General features: G+C 44.6%; 1 protein-coding gene across 2 annotated transcripts in view; it reads left to right on the forward strand.

Moving 5' to 3' along the window:
• Positions 1-17,774, forward strand: part of LOC136399468 (zinc finger protein 211-like) — a 175,532-nt gene that overhangs the window by 143,742 nt on the left and 14,016 nt on the right. The window contains exon 1 of one of the 2 annotated variants that reach the window (XM_066374655.1): positions 4,956-5,185. The exons of the other annotated variant lie outside the window; for it this stretch is intronic. Within the exon in view, the coding sequence (XP_066230752.1) occupies positions 5,153-5,185 (33 nt within the window). The 5' untranslated portion in view covers positions 4,956-5,152. Of the gene's footprint in view, positions 1-4,955; positions 5,186-17,774 lie in introns of those variants that run through there. 2 annotated transcript variants of the gene reach the window in all.

The following is a 17,774-nucleotide window of genomic DNA, read 5'->3' on the forward strand; positions in this document are numbered from 1 at the left end:
ACTTGGTTGCAGGACCATAGAGATTAAAAAGAAACTCCTGATTGCTACAGAAGCACTGGCCTAATAGGGGTTGGAAGGGACCATATCTAGGCACAGGCTCGATGGAATGTGCCTCTTCTAAATGTGCATCCAGAAATGTTTTTGTGAACAAAACTGCAGGATCAGTGTGTACACAAATTGGAAGGTTTCTTGCCATGCTTATCTTCCATGGGTGAAGTCATTGTCATTGAAAATAAGCCAAAGGTTTTGCAAATTTTTGTATGTTATCAGATATTGTTTCCAGGCAGGAAGTTAAAGAAAAGATATGTGTTTTTTTTTACCTAGCCAGCATTCCTATTGATTGAAAGACAGTTCTTCATTGTTCGGTATATTTGGTGTTACTAAGTAAAGACTGACTCTAGAGGGCATGAGAATATGTATTGAACATAGAGTTTCTAAACCTATTTTCCAAAAATTTTGGGGCAAATTGTTTTATTTTTAGCCTCAACATATGTGTGAAACTGAACCTCCTCATAGTCTTAATACTGACCTGTCTGTCACTGTGGGTTTACTTCATATCTTTTATAATCTCTCCCTGCCCATCTCAGCTCTACAAGTGTCCACTGATTTACTTTCTTTGTTTTTATTTTTATTATTTTGTTATTTGTTGTTTTTTCTAATGTGAGAACCTGGAAGGTGGAGAGTCAGACTCCTGCATGTGCCCAACCAGGATCCTCCCAACAAGCCCACTAAAGAGCAATGCTTTGCCCATCTGGGGCATTGCTTTGTTGCAACCAGAGCCATTCTAGGGCCTAAGGCGGAGGCCATGGAGCCATCGTCATCACCCAGGCCAACTTGCTCCAATGGAGCCTCAGCTGCAGTAGGGGCAGAGGGAGACAGGGAGAAAAGAGAGGTAGAAAGGTAGAGAAGCAGATGGACACTTCTCTTGTGTGCCATGGCTGGGAATCAAACCCGGGACTTCCGCATGCAGGGACGATTTAATTTCTATTTTGATAGATCACATTGCATTTCCTAGAATGCGTATGGTAGAAATAGAACTACCTATTCTGCTTATAATTATATTGCATAAATCCTCACAGATTCATTAATGTTATATAATTAGCTCTTTTTTTTCCTGAGTAATATTTCTTGATTGTATCATTATTTCTTTATTTGTTCATTTGTTCATGGAGATGTCATTATTTCACAGTTTTAAATATTGAAAACAAAGCTAGTGCAAAGTTTTGTGTATACTTTTATTTGTTAAATGAGAGAGAGGGGGATAGAAAGGATAGATAGAAAGAGGAATAAAAAGCTTCAATTCTTTATTGTGGCACCTTCATTGTTTATTGATTGCTTTCTCATATTTGCCTTGACTGAGGGGCTACGACAGAGCAAGTGACCCCTTGTTCAAGCCAGCAACCTTGCATTTATGCCAGTGACCTTGGACTTCAAGCCAGTAACTTCTAGGTTCAAGCCAGCAACTATGAGATCATGTCTATGATCCTGAAGCCAATGACTCCACACTCAAGCTGGTGAGCCTGCACTCAAGTCAGCAACCCCGAGGTTTCCAAAGTGTATCTTCTGTGTCTCAGGATGATGCTTTATCCACTTCACCACCACCTGATCAGGCTCCACGTGAGATTTCTTAATGAATTTTCTGAGATAGGGTCTATTTCAAACTTGAGAGAATAAGACTAGGACATGGGAATAGCAGTTACAAACCAATTTTACATCTGGTGCCAGGATAGCTTCAATGTTGGTATTCATGAAGATTTGGAATGTGGGCATCTGTACTTGATATGCGGATTTTAGATCCCAGCATCTCATAGCCTTTCAGGATATGATGATCATTTCATCCTGGAAATGAAGTGATAGTGTATTCTGGCATCTTAAATTTATCTCTGGAAGAGAATTATGGTAAGCAAACTACAGAATACTATTGATGTAGGTTTATAATAATGATTACTTAAATAGCTTGAATAGAAAAGGCTCTATGATGCTTGAGAACAGATAAGTCTCAATGGGTGGTAAATAAAGGACAGTGAGAGAGTCAGAGAGAGGCATAGTTAGGGACAGACAGGAATGGAGAGAGATGAGAACCATCAATCATCAGTTTTTCGTTGCGACACCTTAGTTGTTTATTGATTGCTTTCTCATATGTGCCTTGACTGCAGGCCTTCGGTAGACCGAGTAACTCCTTGCTCAAGCCAGCGACCTTGGTTCCAAGCTGGTGAGCTTTTTGCTCAAGCCAGATGAACCTGGGTCCTTCCGCATCCCAGCCCAACATTCTATCCACTGCACCACACACCAGGCAGATGCTCTACCACTGAGCCAATCAGCCAGGGCCGACATATTTTTATACCACATTTAATAGACTACAGTAATATACGTTATGAACATAAATTTTATATGCACTGGGAAATTACAAATTAATGTGACTGGCATTAATGGCATATTATTCAATACCTTGGTTGGTCTGGAACCCAGCCAGCATTGTCTCTGTAGAATGCCTGTATGTCTTTGATATCCTCAACATGTTCTTCATTGTTTAAAATAGATTAGAGGCGGGAGCATCAGTTTAAATCCAGCCTGATCCTAGCCACTTTGGCACAAGCAGAGCTGAGACTTCTGATATCTTCAGAGGCAGGTGACCTTAAGTATTTGTGTCTGTCTTCTGACAGTAAATTTGCGTAAGGGTCTGAACTGATGCAGGACAGATAGTATGAATAAGTTCAGCCACCTCTCTCAGTGACATTCTACATAAAAAAGTCCTGATGGCAGATGGCCTACATGAAAGAGTATGCCTAACAGTCAGAAAGAACACATCCTGAAGAAAAAAAGGCAACACCAGCAGGCAAGGGAAGCCGCACGGGAGCATCAGTGACAACCACACCCTAGAAATCACTTTTACCGGCGGTGCTAGAACACACTTAGTAGTCTGAATGTATTCTTTTTTTTTTTTTAATATATATTTTTTAATTTTTTAATTTTTTTTACAGAGACAGAGGGAGAGCCAGAGAGAGGGATAGACAGGGACAGACAGACAGGAACAGAGAGATGAGAAGCAACAATCACCAGTCCCTCGTTGCGACACCTTAGTCGCTCATTGATTGCTCTCTCACATGTGCCCTGACCGCGGGCCTTCAGCAGATGGAGCAACCCCTTGCTGGTGAGCTTTTTGCTCAGACCAGATGAGCCCGCGCTCAAGCTGGCGACCTCGGGGTCTCGAATGTGGGTCCTTCCGCATCCCAGTCCAATGCTCTATCCACTGCGCCACCACCTGGTCAGGCAGTCTGCATGTATTCTTGGGGAATATGCAGTAGTGGGATTCAGCCGGTTTGCACCAGTTCAGCAGAACCAATATCTAATTTTTTTTTTGTATTTTTCTGAAGCTGGAAACGGGGAAAGACAATCAGACAGACTCCCGCATGCGCCGGACTGGGATTCACCCGGTACGCCCACCAGGGGTGACGCTCTGCCCACCAGGGGGCGATGCTCTGCCCCTCCGGGGTGTCGCTCTGTTGCGACCAGAGCCACTCCAGCGCCTGGGGCAGAGGCCAAGGAGCCATCCTCAGCACCCGGGCCATCTTTGCTCCAATGGAGCCTCGGCTGCGGGAGGGGAAGAGAGAGAAAGGAAGGAGAGGGGGAGGAGTGGAGAAGCAGATGGGTGCTTCTCCTGTGTGCCCTGGCCGGGAATCAAACCCGGGACTTCTGCACGCCAGGCCGACGCTCTACTACTGAGCCAACCGGCCAGGGCCCCAATATCTAATTTTTTGTTGAGTTTGCTGAACCAGATGTTAAAACGTCACTTGTGGCCTGACCTGTGGTGGTGCAGTGGATAAAGCGTCGACCTGGAAATGCTGAGGTCGCCGGTTCAAAACCCTGGGCTTGCCTGGTCAAGGTACATATGGGAGTTGATGCTTCCAGCTCCTCCCCCCTGTCTCTCTCTCCCTCTCTCTCTCCTCTCTAAAATGAATAAATAAAATTAAAAAAAAAATGTCACTTGTAATCAGGGTTCTCTCTAAGGTGGGTGCCTGGGCAGCTGCCCAATGTGAAAATCACAAATTTACTTTCCTTACTCTTTTTTTTTAATGTTCGTCTGCGCAGTAGAATATTCTACAGGCTTGTAGAAATGTTCATTCCATCCATAGGTGAAAAAAATTGCAAGTGCAGATGCCAATCAAGAAGTAATATGGAGGCTGACCAGGAAAGGGCAGAGTGGATAGAGCATCAGACTGTGACAGAGAGGACCGAGGTTCTTCAAATCCCCGAGGTCGGTGGCTTGAGCATGGACTCATCAGCTTGAGCGCGGGGTTGCTGGCTTGAATGTGGGATCTTAGACATGACCCCATCGTCACTGGCTTGAAGCCCAAAGTTGCAGGCTTGAGTCCAAGGTTGCTGGCTTGACCAAGGGTTCATTAGCTCTGCTGGAGGCCATTGGTCAAAGCACATATGAGAAAGCAATGAATGAACAGTAAGGTATCACAATGAAATTTGATGCTTCTCATCTCTCTTTCTTCCTGTCTTTCTGTACCTATCTTTCCTGTTCTCTGTCTCTCTCTGTCTCAGGAAAAAAAAAAAAAAAAAAGAAGAGGAAGCAACATGGAAATATCTTAACAGTTTTATTTTTTTGTCAGGTATTATTTAATATTTTTCATTAATATTTTAAACCATAACAATCTAGTTTTGTGTACCTCTTATTGCTCTCCTTTAAGTATTAAATGCATGAAATAATAAAATACCTTTTGTTGTATCTCTTTAAATACTGAAAATGGTCATTAGGGCAGAAAACCGGTTAAATTAGTTCAATCCCACCACTAGGACTGTGCCCCCAAATCACTCTTCTAGCAGGCTAAAAAATAAGAGAACCCCTCTTTGGACTGTAGAAACTACATTACCCAGAATGCTCATTTCCAGGTGGGCAGTACTACAGGGAGGGACTTCCGTGGTCTTACGCCAGCATTTCCTCTTCATGTAGTCTGGTTTGGTCAGGAGTTATCAGTGGTGGTGGGATTGGAAGCAAAGGGGAAAGAGTGGAGTTCCCGCGGCAACTGTGAGGCTCCCTGAATACACCCTGGTGACCCACGCCAGGGTGGGACAGCGACCGCGGGGCCGGGCCCGCTTGCTCGCCCACTGCTCCCGCCCCATCCCACCCGGTCCGCAGAGTCCGATGGCGGCGGCCGCGCTGAGGCGCCCGGCTGAGGTGAGCGCGTCCCCCGGGCCCTCACTGCCTCACCCCTCCGAACCCGTAGCCCCGGTGCTGGGGCCGGTTTCGTTCCAGAAGACTGTGGTTCCTCTTCTGTCTGCATGAAACAGTCTGAGGTGCAGTTAAGTCTTGATTAGGAGGCAGAGGGATTGTGCGTTTATTTTGAGGGGGATCCTTGGAGTTATAAAAGGTGTTGAACAGAAGTGGACACCGGCTGTCTTATACTTTTATAAAGTTTTAAAATCCTGCTGAGAGTCTGACCTGTGGTGGCGAAGTGGATAAAGTGTCAACCTAGAACACTAAGTTTGTGAATTTGAAACTCTGGGCTCGCCCGGTTAAAGCAATGTGGGAGTCGACGCCTTCTGCTCTTCTTTCCTTCTCTCTCTCTCTCTCTCTCTCTCTCTCTCTCTCTCACACATACTTTCTCTCTTTGTCTCTCTTTAAAATGAATAAAATCTTTTAAAAAAATTTTAAATCCTGCTGAGAACACGGACTGAAATAGGGAGATGAGGACAGTGAGGCCAAGGAAGTTGAGTCCTGGTCCCAGTTCACAGAGCTGGTAAGAGGCAGCACTGCGGAGAGACTGCAGGGCATGGACAGTTTGCTGGAGGTCACCAGATGTCATTGCTGGGCAGGCCTGTCGAGGAGACCTGCTTACCTGGAGGTGAATGCTGGTTGTCTGTGTCTTCTCACAAGTTTTGAAGTTGAAAAACGACTTTAATTTCTGTACATTAGACAAGGAAAGAAAGAGTGCTCCAGTCCCTCCCTGGTGACACTACTATACAGTGTCTGCATACTTTTCCTTTGGTATTTTCCCAGCTCTTGGATGTGGGGATTCTAGGGATACCCCAACCCTATATTTTCAGTGCAGCGCACAGGTAACATCAAGGTGCTCCCATTTCTGGTGTGAACGTAAAAAAATTCATATTTGTAGACAATTTTATTATTTAAATAAAAATTTTATAATTCATTGATTTTAGTGAGAGAGGCAGAAAGAGAGGAACATTAGTCTGTCCTGTATATGCCTTAACCGAGGCAACCTCTGTCCTTTTGGACAACACTAACCAGCCAAAATAATATTCCAGAGTATTAGAGTAATTTTTTCTTTTTTGTAATTTCCCTAAGTTAGAAGCGGTGAGGCAGTCAGACTCCTGCATGTGCCCTACTGGGATCCACCCGGCATGCTTACCAGAGAGCAATGATCTGCCCAACTTGGGCATTGCTCCATTACAACTGGAGCCATTCTAGCACCTGAGGTGGAGGCCCCGTGTAACCGTCCTCAGTGCCTTAGCCAGCTTGGCTCCAGTGGAGACTTGGCTGTGAGAGGGGAAGAGAAAGATAGAGAGGAAGGAGGGGGGGGGGTGGAGAAGCAGATGGACACTTCTCCTGTGTGCCCTGATGGGGAATTGAACCCAGGACTCCTGCACGCCAGGCTGACGCTCTACCACTAAGCAAACTGGGCAGGGCCAAAAAAATTTTTAATGAGTTTATTGGAGCCAAACTGATGATGATTGCCAGGGAAGAAAAATCTCAATAGATTAAGAAGATGTTCTGGAATATGGAAGTTACACCATTTACTTTACACTTCAGAAACAAACTGGATCTGACCAGGTGGTGGTGCAATGGATAGAGCATCGAACTGTGGTGTGGAAGACCCAGCTTTGAGACCTCTAGGTCACCACCTTGAGCGCAGGCTCATCTGGTTTGAGCAAGGGTTACCAGCTTGAGCAAACGGTTGCTGGTTTGACCAAGGGTCTGCTTAGCCCCCCAGTCAGGGTACATTTGAGAAAGCAATAGTGAACAACTAAGGTGCTGCAGCAAAGAATTGATGCTTCTCATCTCTCTCTTCCAGACTATTTGTCTTTATCTGTTCCTCTCTCTCTTTCTCTATCCAAAAAATACAGAATCAAAGGGGAAGACATAAGGGGGTTACATAAAATCCATTGGTAATAGAGTAGGGAGGTCGAAGAAAGCAATGTGAGGATATCTCTGAGGTTGCGTAAAAATGAAAATGTATAGAGATATAATTCTTTTACTTTGACAGCCTTTGAGGATGGAGACATGTAAAAGTGGTGGCTCTTTTGTGAATTAGTGTGGAGCTGTGGAGGCTGCAGGTTTTGGTGGCAGTGGTTAAAAATAGCCCATGAAGAGCATTTCCTTTCCTATCACCTAATAGGGATTGCTGGTCCTCACAAGCACATGTGAGGGAGAGGAGTGATAGTGACATCACAATGGGAGAGATGGTGATCTCTGAAATGGCCAAGGTTTCCATGGGTTGATTATGATGGCTGTCAAGGCAGAAAGGGAGTAGAGATAGGATGATATCGAGGGCAGGGCTTTGCTTCCCCTTCAGAGTTTTTTGTTGTGCTTTTGTGGGGTCTGGCTGGTTTGTCTTGCTGGTGGATAAAGTTGTGGGTAAATGTGGTCCTTTGTGAGTGTCACTCTGCCTGAAATAGAGACCAAAGGCAGTGGATTATTTCAAAAGTTTGAGTAGAGGGAAGAATGTTGTGGCTTCTGAGGGGACAGCAGTACAGTGCAGAGTGGAAAGGAGTTACTCATATCTGAAATTCCCATGTGGATCTGGGTGTCAAATATTGAATTAAATATCAGAAGCAGGCAGGGAAGACTTTGGAACCTCATTTGCGGCTTTTCCTAGCTGTGGATTTCCTCAGAGGATTGGGGTTGTGCTGGACCCTGTATGCATATGTTGTGCACTCTCTGGGTGCCACGTATCAAGTATATGGGTGCGTTCAGAGAGATCCCTGTGGTGTGGAATAGGAAGGTAGCTGAGCTGAGAAAGTGAGCCTGAGGTCTGAAGATCTGAAGGAAGTAGGGATACTCAGTGGTGTGCACAACTAGAGGAAGTTTGAGCTGATGGTCCTGGGTACCTGATGTGGTGACTGAAGGGTAAAGCATAACCTCATGATTTGCTATGTTTTAGAGGCATGATCTAGGACAGTGGTAGTCCCTACCTGGTCCGTACCGCCCACTAGTGGGCGTTCCAGCTTTTATGGTGGGCAGTAGCAGAGCAACCAAAGTATAAATAAAAACATAGATTTAACTATAGTAAGTTGTTTTATAAAGATTTTTTCTGCCAAACTTAGCGAAAATCTGACATAAAGTACTTGGTAAGTAATTATTGTTATATGCTTTAACTTTATAAATTTTATAAAGTAAAGTTACTTCCCTACTTTATAAATCACCATTACTATGGAACCGGTGGCCGGTTAGAAAATTTTACTACTAACAGAGATACAAAAGTGGGCGTAGAAAGATTGACTACCCCTGATCTAGGAGATAGTAGTGGATTTTCATGGCAAGGAGGATGGAGCCCAGGAAGCATGACCCAGAACTAAGTTGGCATTTGTCTGCTTCTTCTCAACACCCCCATCCTCCCCCTCCCCCCCACCCCCATTTCCCTTTGTCCTATATGCTTTCACCGAGGGAGATAGAAGTGATGAAGGGGACTGTGGTGACCCAGAAGGCAGCGCTGCACCAAGGTGTCTTCTCTGAAGTGTGGAGCCCTGGAAGGAGTGGAGCGTGGGGAAGATTTTTATGGAGTTGGAATGTGGGTGCTCAGACAGACTGTTTTGGATTCACTTGTATTAATTCTGACAGGTTGATGTGGCCTTTGAGGATGTTGCCCTGTACTTCTCCAGGAAAGAATGGTGCCTCCTTGATGAGGCTCAGAGACACCTGTACCTCGAAGTGATGGTGGAGAACTTCACACTTATGTCCTCTCTGGGTAAGATTTTCCCGGTGGCCTGGACTAGACTGTGCATTTTCCATGCCCCCAGTTCCCTCGGGGATGCTTCGTTGTCAGCAGGTGGACTGTGGGCTCTGCTGCTTCCCCAGTGTTCTGGGTACTTGCCGTCTTGGTAAGGCTTGTTTGTTTGCACCTCCCTCCCTTCCCCCTGCAGCCCCAGTAACTGCTGTACTGAGCTTTCATTGGGCAGGATTTGTACTTGGAAGTCTTGCAGTGGCCCTAATAGGTTTCGTCTTGATCAATGAAAATACATTTTTATATTCCTGTTGCTCATTTGTACATAGTTCTTCAGAAAATGTCTCTACATCGTTAACCAGATTTTTAACTACTTTTGGGCTAATGAGTTTTGAATGCCTTTTATTTTTTATATATTAATTCCCCCAAAAAGTATCAAATCTTCTTTGAATGTTTGGTAGGATTCACTAGTGAAGCCATTGGTCCTGGATTTTATTTTTGCAAATATGTCTCTGATTCCTAACAGCAAAGTTTCCCCGGGTTTTTTGCAAACCAACCACTAAGGTCAAAGCTAACACAGCACAGTGGCTGATAGAGGTAACTCTGGCCCATGTATTTGAACCTAGCCATTGTTACAATTGTTTGCTAATATAGTCTTTCCAATTAACCTTTTCCTGCAGGTCTCCCTTTTAGGCTCTTCTGTGTTGATGTTTGTCTTAATTGGTCTCTTATTCCTTTATCCTGTGGCTGCTTTTTTCATGGCCAGGTGTCCACTTTATCTGAAGAGGGGGATGAGTTCTCCTATCTACTTTTATGCCATCCTGCAGATGTCACTCACATAGATCTTTTTCTATGGTCAGTTTTGTGCTCTGACCATCACTCTCTTAAGGTTTTTTTGTTTTTTTTTTTTATGAATTTGATCCGAATCCCATTAGTGGCTCAACTAGGATTAAGAAGAAGTTATTTGTGGATCACAGGAGGCACATGACTCCACCAATAACCAAGTGGGCTCAGAGGGTTCTTGGCTTGGTGAATGGCAATTGCTGAGGGTTTCATGCCAGGGCTTTAAGGTTGTATCTTTAGAACTAATTTGGCTTAATAGCGTTTTGTTAATATTGCTATTGCCATACCTTAATCTGTTTGTCCTTGCTTATCGCTTAATCTATTTGTAAGCTTATTGCTGGCACTTTGCCAATAACTCAGATATGACAGTTGTCATTACTACTCATATTTCAAACCCATTGGTAATCTTCACCTCTTTAAACTTCACATGCCAACCATTTCTCTCACAGGTTTCTCTTTACTACTTTGCAACCCTGATCCATGCCAGCAGAATCTTGAAGTTTGCACATGCTCTTGTATTGGTGTTTACATCATGTGGTTTTAATAGAATTGATTTTTATGGGTTTGAGCACATTCAGATTACTCCAGCAAGAAGAGTTCTCCAAAAAGCCTTTTGCAGAGGAAAACATAGTGGACCCGGCCTTTATTCTCCAAAAAGCCTTTTGCAGAGGAAAACATAGTGGACCCGGCCTTTATTTTTGTGTCTCATTGTCTGCTGGCATCTTTCCTTGGTGAGGTCTCCACCACTGACTGACTTTTGGGGCTGAGTAATGGTCAACTATGATTTCTTCAGAGTTTAACTTACTTTTCTTAAAAATCATCACAGAATCATGCCTACCTGTGACAAATGTCTGTTTATGTTGAAAAATTTTCTTTCCTATAAGGTCAACATGTAATTCACCAGCATTTCCTTTTATTTAGGTTGCTGCTGTGGAGCAGAGGATGTGGGGGCGCCCACTGAACAGAATGCTTCTGAAAGGGTGTCACTGGCAAAGGATCCTAATGTGACTTTGTCTTCCCAGAAGAGCCACCCCTGTGAGAGTTGTGGCCTCATCTTGAGAGACATTTTCAACTTGGTTGAGAAGCAGGGATCACACATGTTGAAATGTGGTACATGTGGAGAACAGTTTGATTTCAGTACAAAATGTCACCAGCATGAGGATCAGTACATGACAAAGAAGCATTTTGAAAAACGTGTGGACAGGGTCTCACTTGCAAAGGGACGCAATTTCAATGTGTCCCAGACGCTTTTTATCTGCCAAGAGTTAGGGCTGGACCCCCTTACTGAATCAGGATATCTCCAACAACAGACTACACATACCAGTGACAGGCCAGATGAAACCTCAATTTCTGGGGTGACTTTGCAAACGAGGAAAAATTATCATCGGAGAGTTCACACTGGAGAAACACCCTATGAATGCAGTGAATGTGGAAAATCTTTTTCAAGTAGCAGTGGCCTTCGATATCATCACAGCATTCACACAGGAGAAAGGCCCTATGAGTGCAGTGAATGTAGGAAATTTTTTTTCACTAAAACTTACTTCCATTGTCATCAGAGATTTCACACTGGAGAAAGGCCTTATGAGTGCAGTGAGTGTGGGAAATCTTTTAAAAAGAAGCATCATTTGAATTATCATCAGACAGTTCACACTGGACAAAGACCTTATGAGTGTCATGAATGTGGGAAATCTTATACCCACAAGTCCAAACTTCGTTATCATCAGAGAATTCACACTGGAGAAAAGCCTTATGAGTGCAGTGAGTGTGGGAAATCTTTTTTCAGTAACTCTGATCTTAGTTACCATCAGAAACTTCACAGAGGAGAAATGCCTTATAAATGCAGTGAATGTGAAAAATGTTTTAGAAGAATCTCTGTCCTTCGTTATCATTAGAGAGTTCACAGTGGAGAAAGGCCTTATGAGTGCAGTGTATGTGGGAAGTCTTTTACCATCAATTCTCTCTTGTGTAAGCACTTGAGAGTTCACATTAGAGGACAATCTTAAATGTATCACAAATGTACAGGGTTTTTTTGTTTTTGTTTTGTTTTGTTTTTTTAAATTTTTATTTATTTATTTTTTACAGAGACAGAGAGTGAGTCAGAGAGAGGGATAGACAGACAGGAACGGAGAGAGATGAGAAGCACCAATCATTAGTTTTTCATTGCGCGTTGCAACACTTTAGTTGTTCATTGATTGCTTTCTCACATGTGCCTTGACCACGGGCCTTCAGCAGACCGAGCAACCCCTTGCTGGAGCCAGCAACCTTGGGTCCAAGCTGGTGAGCCTCGCTCAAACCAGATGAGTCCGCACTCAAGAACAGAATGCTTGACTGAAACAATGCGCCCACTGAACAGAATCCTTCTGAAAGGGTGTCACAGGCGACCTCAGGGTCTCGAACCTGGGTCCTTCCACATCCCAGTCCGATGCTCTATCCACTGCGCCACCACCAGGTCAGGCAAATGTACAGTTTTTTTAATAAGTGTTAACAATAGTGTAGGTAACTCTGAGTCTCCATTTGGCTCATTTTAATTATATGCACCCATATGTCAGTGGCATGGAGATTTTCCATAAGATTTTTTTTCTTTTTTCTTTTTTTTCCGAAACGGGGAGGCAGTCAGACAGACTCCCGCATGTGCCCGACCAGGATCCACCCGGCACGCCCACCAGGGGGCGATGCTCTGCCCATCTGGGGCATCACTCTGTTGAGACCAGAGCTACTCTAGCGCCTGAGGCAGAGGCCACAGAGCCATCCTCAGCGCCCGGGCAAACTTTGCTCCAGTGGAGCCTCAGCTGCGGGAGAGGAAGAGAGAGACAGAGAGGAAGGAGAGGGGGAGAGGTGGAGAAGAAGATGGGCGCTTCTCCTGTGTGCCCTGGCCGGGAATCGATCCCAGGACTCCTGCACGTCAGGCCGACGCTCTACCACGGCCAGGGCCTCCATAAGATTTTTTGGGTGGGAAGCATATGTGTCTATGTTGTACTTTCTAGGCTTCCAAGACCCTTGCCAGATTAATATCTTTGCAAATTTCTGTGATCAAATGTATTTCACCGCAATGCGGCCCCCTGAGGCCATTTATCCAGCCCCCACTGCACTTCTGGAAGGGGTACCTCTTTCATTAGTGGTCAGTGAGAGGACCACTGTATTTGGCAGCCCTCCAATGGTCTGAGGGACAGTGAACTGGCCCCCTGTGTAAAAAGTTTGGAGACCCCTGAAGCAGGTGTCCACTGTTTACATCAGTCATCATCCTAATGTCTTTAGAGAAGCTCATGTTTTCCTCTGATTTGTTGGAGGAAATTATAGGTAGTGTGAGCTGTTAGGGGATCAGCATTTATTTAACTCTGATAAGTTGTGACGGGACCTGACTCAGTGTTGACCTCAGAGAACATCATCTGCGTTCAGCTGGCAGCTTGCAGATGGAACTGCCTTTTCAGGGACCTGGTTTCCTTAATACCTGTGATGAATATTTCCAGTGTTGATGTGACCAATGCAAGAAATGCCAGAGCCATTTTACATGTCCCATTGGCTTGTAAAATAATGCAGGCCCGTTTATTTGACTTCTCTTTAATATTGGATATTTTATTTACTGTATATCATTTAGATTATAGTAGATTTCGGCTCTAGAGGCATGAATAGGTCAAGAACTTTTACATGGGTCTCAAACTTTCTCTGCCTTTGAAAGTACAATGTGGGCCCTGGCCAGTTGGCTCAGCGGTAGAGCGTCGGCCTAGCGTGCGGAGGACCCGGGTTCGATTCCCGGCCAGGGCACACAGGAGAAGCGCCCATTTGCTTCTCCACCCCTCCGCTGCGCTTTCCTCTCTGTCTCTCTCTTCCCCTCCCGCAGCCAAGGCTCCATTGGAGCAAACATGGCCCGGGCGCTGGGGATGGCTCTGTGGCCTCTGCCCCAGGCGCTAGAGTGGCTCTGGTCGCAACATGGCGATGCCCAGGATGGGCAGAGCATCGCCCCCTGGTGGGCAGAGCGTCGCCCCATGGTGGGCGTGCCGGGTGGATCCCGGTCGGGCGCATGCGGGAGTCTGTCTGACTGTCTCTCCCTGTTTCCAGCTTCAGAAAAAAATGGAAAAAAAAAAAAAAAAAAAAAAGAAAGTACAATGTGGTGCTGAAATCAGCTTTTGCCATATTTTTATGGTTGCCCATATCCACCCAGAATAGCCTGCCAGATTCTGTAGCCCTCATGTGGAGCCTGGATGCCATGAGTTTTGGGAAACTCAGAGATCACTTTGAAGTGTTGAGAAGTGTCACAACATCAGTTGCATCTGAAAACACAGGACATTTTTCCTTGTTTACAAGCACTGCCAGTATTGAACGAATCATTTTTGAAAGTGTTGCCAAGGGCCATGTGTCCACTGTTTTTTTTTATTCAGCGAGAGAAGGGGAGGCAGAGAGACTCTTGCATGCACCCTGACAGGGATCACCTGGCAAGCCCACAGAGGGGTGATGCTGTGCACATTTGGGATATTGCTCAGCAACTTAGCTCTTCTTAGTTCCTCAGGCAGATGCGATGGAGCCTTCCTTAGCACCCAGGGCCAACTCACTGTAATCAAGCCATGTCTGCAGGAGTAAGAGAGAGAGAGAAGCAAGAGGGGGAGGGGTAGAGAAGCAGACAGGTGCTTTTGTTGAGCGCCCTAACTGGGAATCGAATCATGGACATCAACATGCCAGGCTGACGCTTTACCACTGAGCCTACCAATAGGGCATCATGTGCCGTAATGTGTACAATTCCAAGGCTAATGGTCACTTGGTTACAGAACCATAGGGATTAAAGAGGAACCCCTGATTGCTACAGAAACACTGGCCCAATAGGGGTTGTAAGATTCTAAATCTAGGCACAGGCTAGATGGAATGTGACTTGTCTAAATGTGCGTCCAGAAATGTTTCTGTGAAAAGAACTGCAGGATCACTGTGTACACAAATTGTAGGGTTTCTTGCCATATTTTTCTTCTGTGACTAAAGTCATTATCATTGAAAATAAAGCAGTGGTTTTGTAAATTTTTGTACCTTATCAGATATTGTGCCCAGGCAGGAAGCTAAGATAAAGAAAAGTATCTGTTGTCTACAGATACGGTTTTTTTTTTTTACCTAGGCAGCATTGCTATTGATTGAAAAACAGTCCTTCATTGTTTGGTATATTTAATGTCACTAAGGAAAGACTGACCCTTCAGAGGGCATGAGAATATGGATAAAACATAGTTACCAAATGTATTTTCCAATTATTATTGGGCAAATTGTTTTATATTTAGCTTCAGCATATGTGTGAAACTGTAACTCACCGTAGTCCTAATACTGACCATGTCTGTCACAGTGGGTTTAATTCATATCCTTTTACATTCCTCTCCCTGCCCTTCACAGCTCTCCAAGTATTCACCAATTTACTTTCTTTGTTTTTGTTTGTTTGTTTGTTTGTTTCTGAAGTGAGAAGCAAGGAGGCAGAGAGACAGACTCCAGCATGTGCCTGCCCAGGATTCACCTGACCAACCCATTAAAGGGCAGTTCTCTGCCCATCTGTGCATTACTTTGTTGCAGCTGTAGCCATTCTAGGATCTGAGGCAAAGGCCATAGAGCCATCCTCTGTGCCCTGGCCAACTTTGCTCCAGTAGAGCCTTGGCTGTGAGAGGGGAAGAGAAAGAGAGGGGAAAAATAGGGGGAAGGGTGGAGGAGCAGATGGGCACTTCTCCTGAGTGCCCTGACTGGGAATCCAACCCGGTACTTCCACATGCCAAATCGAAGCTCTACCACAGAGCCAACCAGCCAGGGCTGATTTACTTTCTAGTTTAATAGATCATTTTGCATTTCCCAGAATGTATATGATGTGAATAATACTACTTTTTCTGCTAATATTTATATTGCATAAATACTTAAGGATTTGCCTGACCAGGCGGTGGCGCAGTGGATAGATCGTCGGACTGGGATGTGGAAGGACCCAGGTTCGAGACCCCGAGGTCGCCAGCTTGAGCGCGGGTTCATCTGGCTTGAGCAAAAGCTCACCAGCTTAGACCCAAGGTCGCTAGCTTAAGCAAGGGTCACTCAGTCTGCTGAAGGCCCACGGTTAAGGCACATATGAGAAAGCAATCAATGAACAACTAAGGTGTTGCAATGAAAAACTGATGATTGATGCTTCTCATCTCTCTCCATTCCTGTCTGTCTGTCCCTATCTATCCCTCTCTCTAACTCTCTCTCTGTCCCTGTAAACAAAAAACAAAACCTAACCTGCACCTGACCTGTGGTGGCGCAGTGGATAAAGCGTCAACTTGGAATGCTGAGGTCGCCGGTTCAAAACCCTGGGCTTGCCTGGTCAAGGCACATATGGGAGTTGATGCTTCCTGCTCCTCCCCCCTTTCTCTCTCTCTCTCTCTCTGTCTCACTCTCTCTCCTCTCTAAAATAAATTTAAAAAAAAAAGCAATTCTTCTAAAAAAACAAAAACCTAGCCCATGGCCTTTGGCTGGCTCAGTGCATAGAGCGTTGGCCCAACATGTAGATAACCTGGGTTCGATCCCCAGTCAGGGCACACATGAAGCCACCATCTGCTACTGTTTTTCTTCCTCTCCCCCTTCTCTGTCTCTTCCTCCCTGCAGGCTGTGGCCTAACTGGTTCAATTGTCTGCCCCAAGCACTGAAGATAGCTTGATTGATATGAGCACCAGCCCAAGATGGGGGTTGTCAGGTGGCTCCAAGTTAGGGCACCTGTTGGAGTCTGTCTAGCTCCCTTTCTCTCACTTAAAAAAAAAAGCTACCCCTTGCCTGACCAGGCGGTGGCGCAGATGATAGAGCGACAGACTGGGATGCCGGGGACCCAGGTTCAAGACCCCAAGGTCGCCAGCTTGAGCGTGGGCTCATTTGGTTTGAGCAAAGCTCACCAGCTTAGACCCAAGGTCGCTAGCTTAAGCAAGGGTCACTCAGTCTGCTGAAGGACCACGGTTAAGGCACATATGAGAAAGCAATCAATGGGAAAAAAAACAATTAATGAACAACTAAGGTGTCGCAATGCGCAACGAGAAACTAATGATTGATGCTTCTCATCTCTCTGTTCCTGTCTGTCTGTCCCAGTCTATCCCTATCTCTGACTCTCTCTCTGTCTCTGAAGGAAAAAAAAAAAAAAAAAAAGCTACCCTATGAGTCAAAAAAAAAACCTTCTGCCTGACCTGTGATGGCGCAGTGGGATAAAGCATTGACCTGGAAACACTAAGGTTACCAGTTCAAAACCCTGGGCTTACCTGGTCAAGGCACATAGGGGAGTTGATGCTTCCTGCTCCTCCCCCTACTCTCTTTCCCCCTTTCCATCCCTCTCCTCTCTGGAAAAAAAAATGGAATAAATAAAGTCTTAAAATATTCTATGTTATAGTAAATTATAAGGTAACAGGTGCTGTAGAAATGTAAGAGAAAAAAAAAAAGAAATGTAACAGCAGCACCAGGAATGAGAAACGTGGTTCCTGAGGGTTTTAAGGGCTCATATTTAAATGAGAGGAGAAAGATTCAATTACATCTGGAAGATATTCCATGGATAAGAAAAAACTAACACAATTTTCTTTTGTTTACCATTTGGTTGAGTGTCCAAACACTTATATGAATGTTGTGCCATTTTCAGGATGCTGGGGAATTAAATTTTTTTAGAAGTTTTTATAATTTCCAGTAAGACTAGATTTTTCTTAACTTTCATTAGCTAGTTTTAATGTTTTTCAAATTTTTGTTTATTTTGGTGTGATATTTGCTCAAAAAAATTAAATAGGTTTTGTGCATAAGTATTCATTTTTTATACTTATTACATATATACATAGGCATAGTTTTTTAATTATAAAATTTTATTTGATTTTAAAGTTAGTGTTCTTGCGTGACCTGTGGTGTCTCAGTGGATAAAGCTTTGACCTGGAATGCTGAGGTTGCTGGTTTGAAATGCAAGCTTGCTTGGTCAGGGCACATAGGAGAAGCAACTAATTGATGCATCCTGCCCCTCCCCCCTTCTCTCTCTCCTCTCTAAAATTAATAAACTCGTTTTAAGAAGATACATAGAGGAAT

Source organism: Saccopteryx leptura, chromosome 3 (assembly GCF_036850995.1).
Source record: "Saccopteryx leptura isolate mSacLep1 chromosome 3, mSacLep1_pri_phased_curated, whole genome shotgun sequence".
In the NCBI taxonomy this organism is placed as follows: domain Eukaryota; kingdom Metazoa; phylum Chordata; class Mammalia; order Chiroptera; family Emballonuridae; genus Saccopteryx; species Saccopteryx leptura.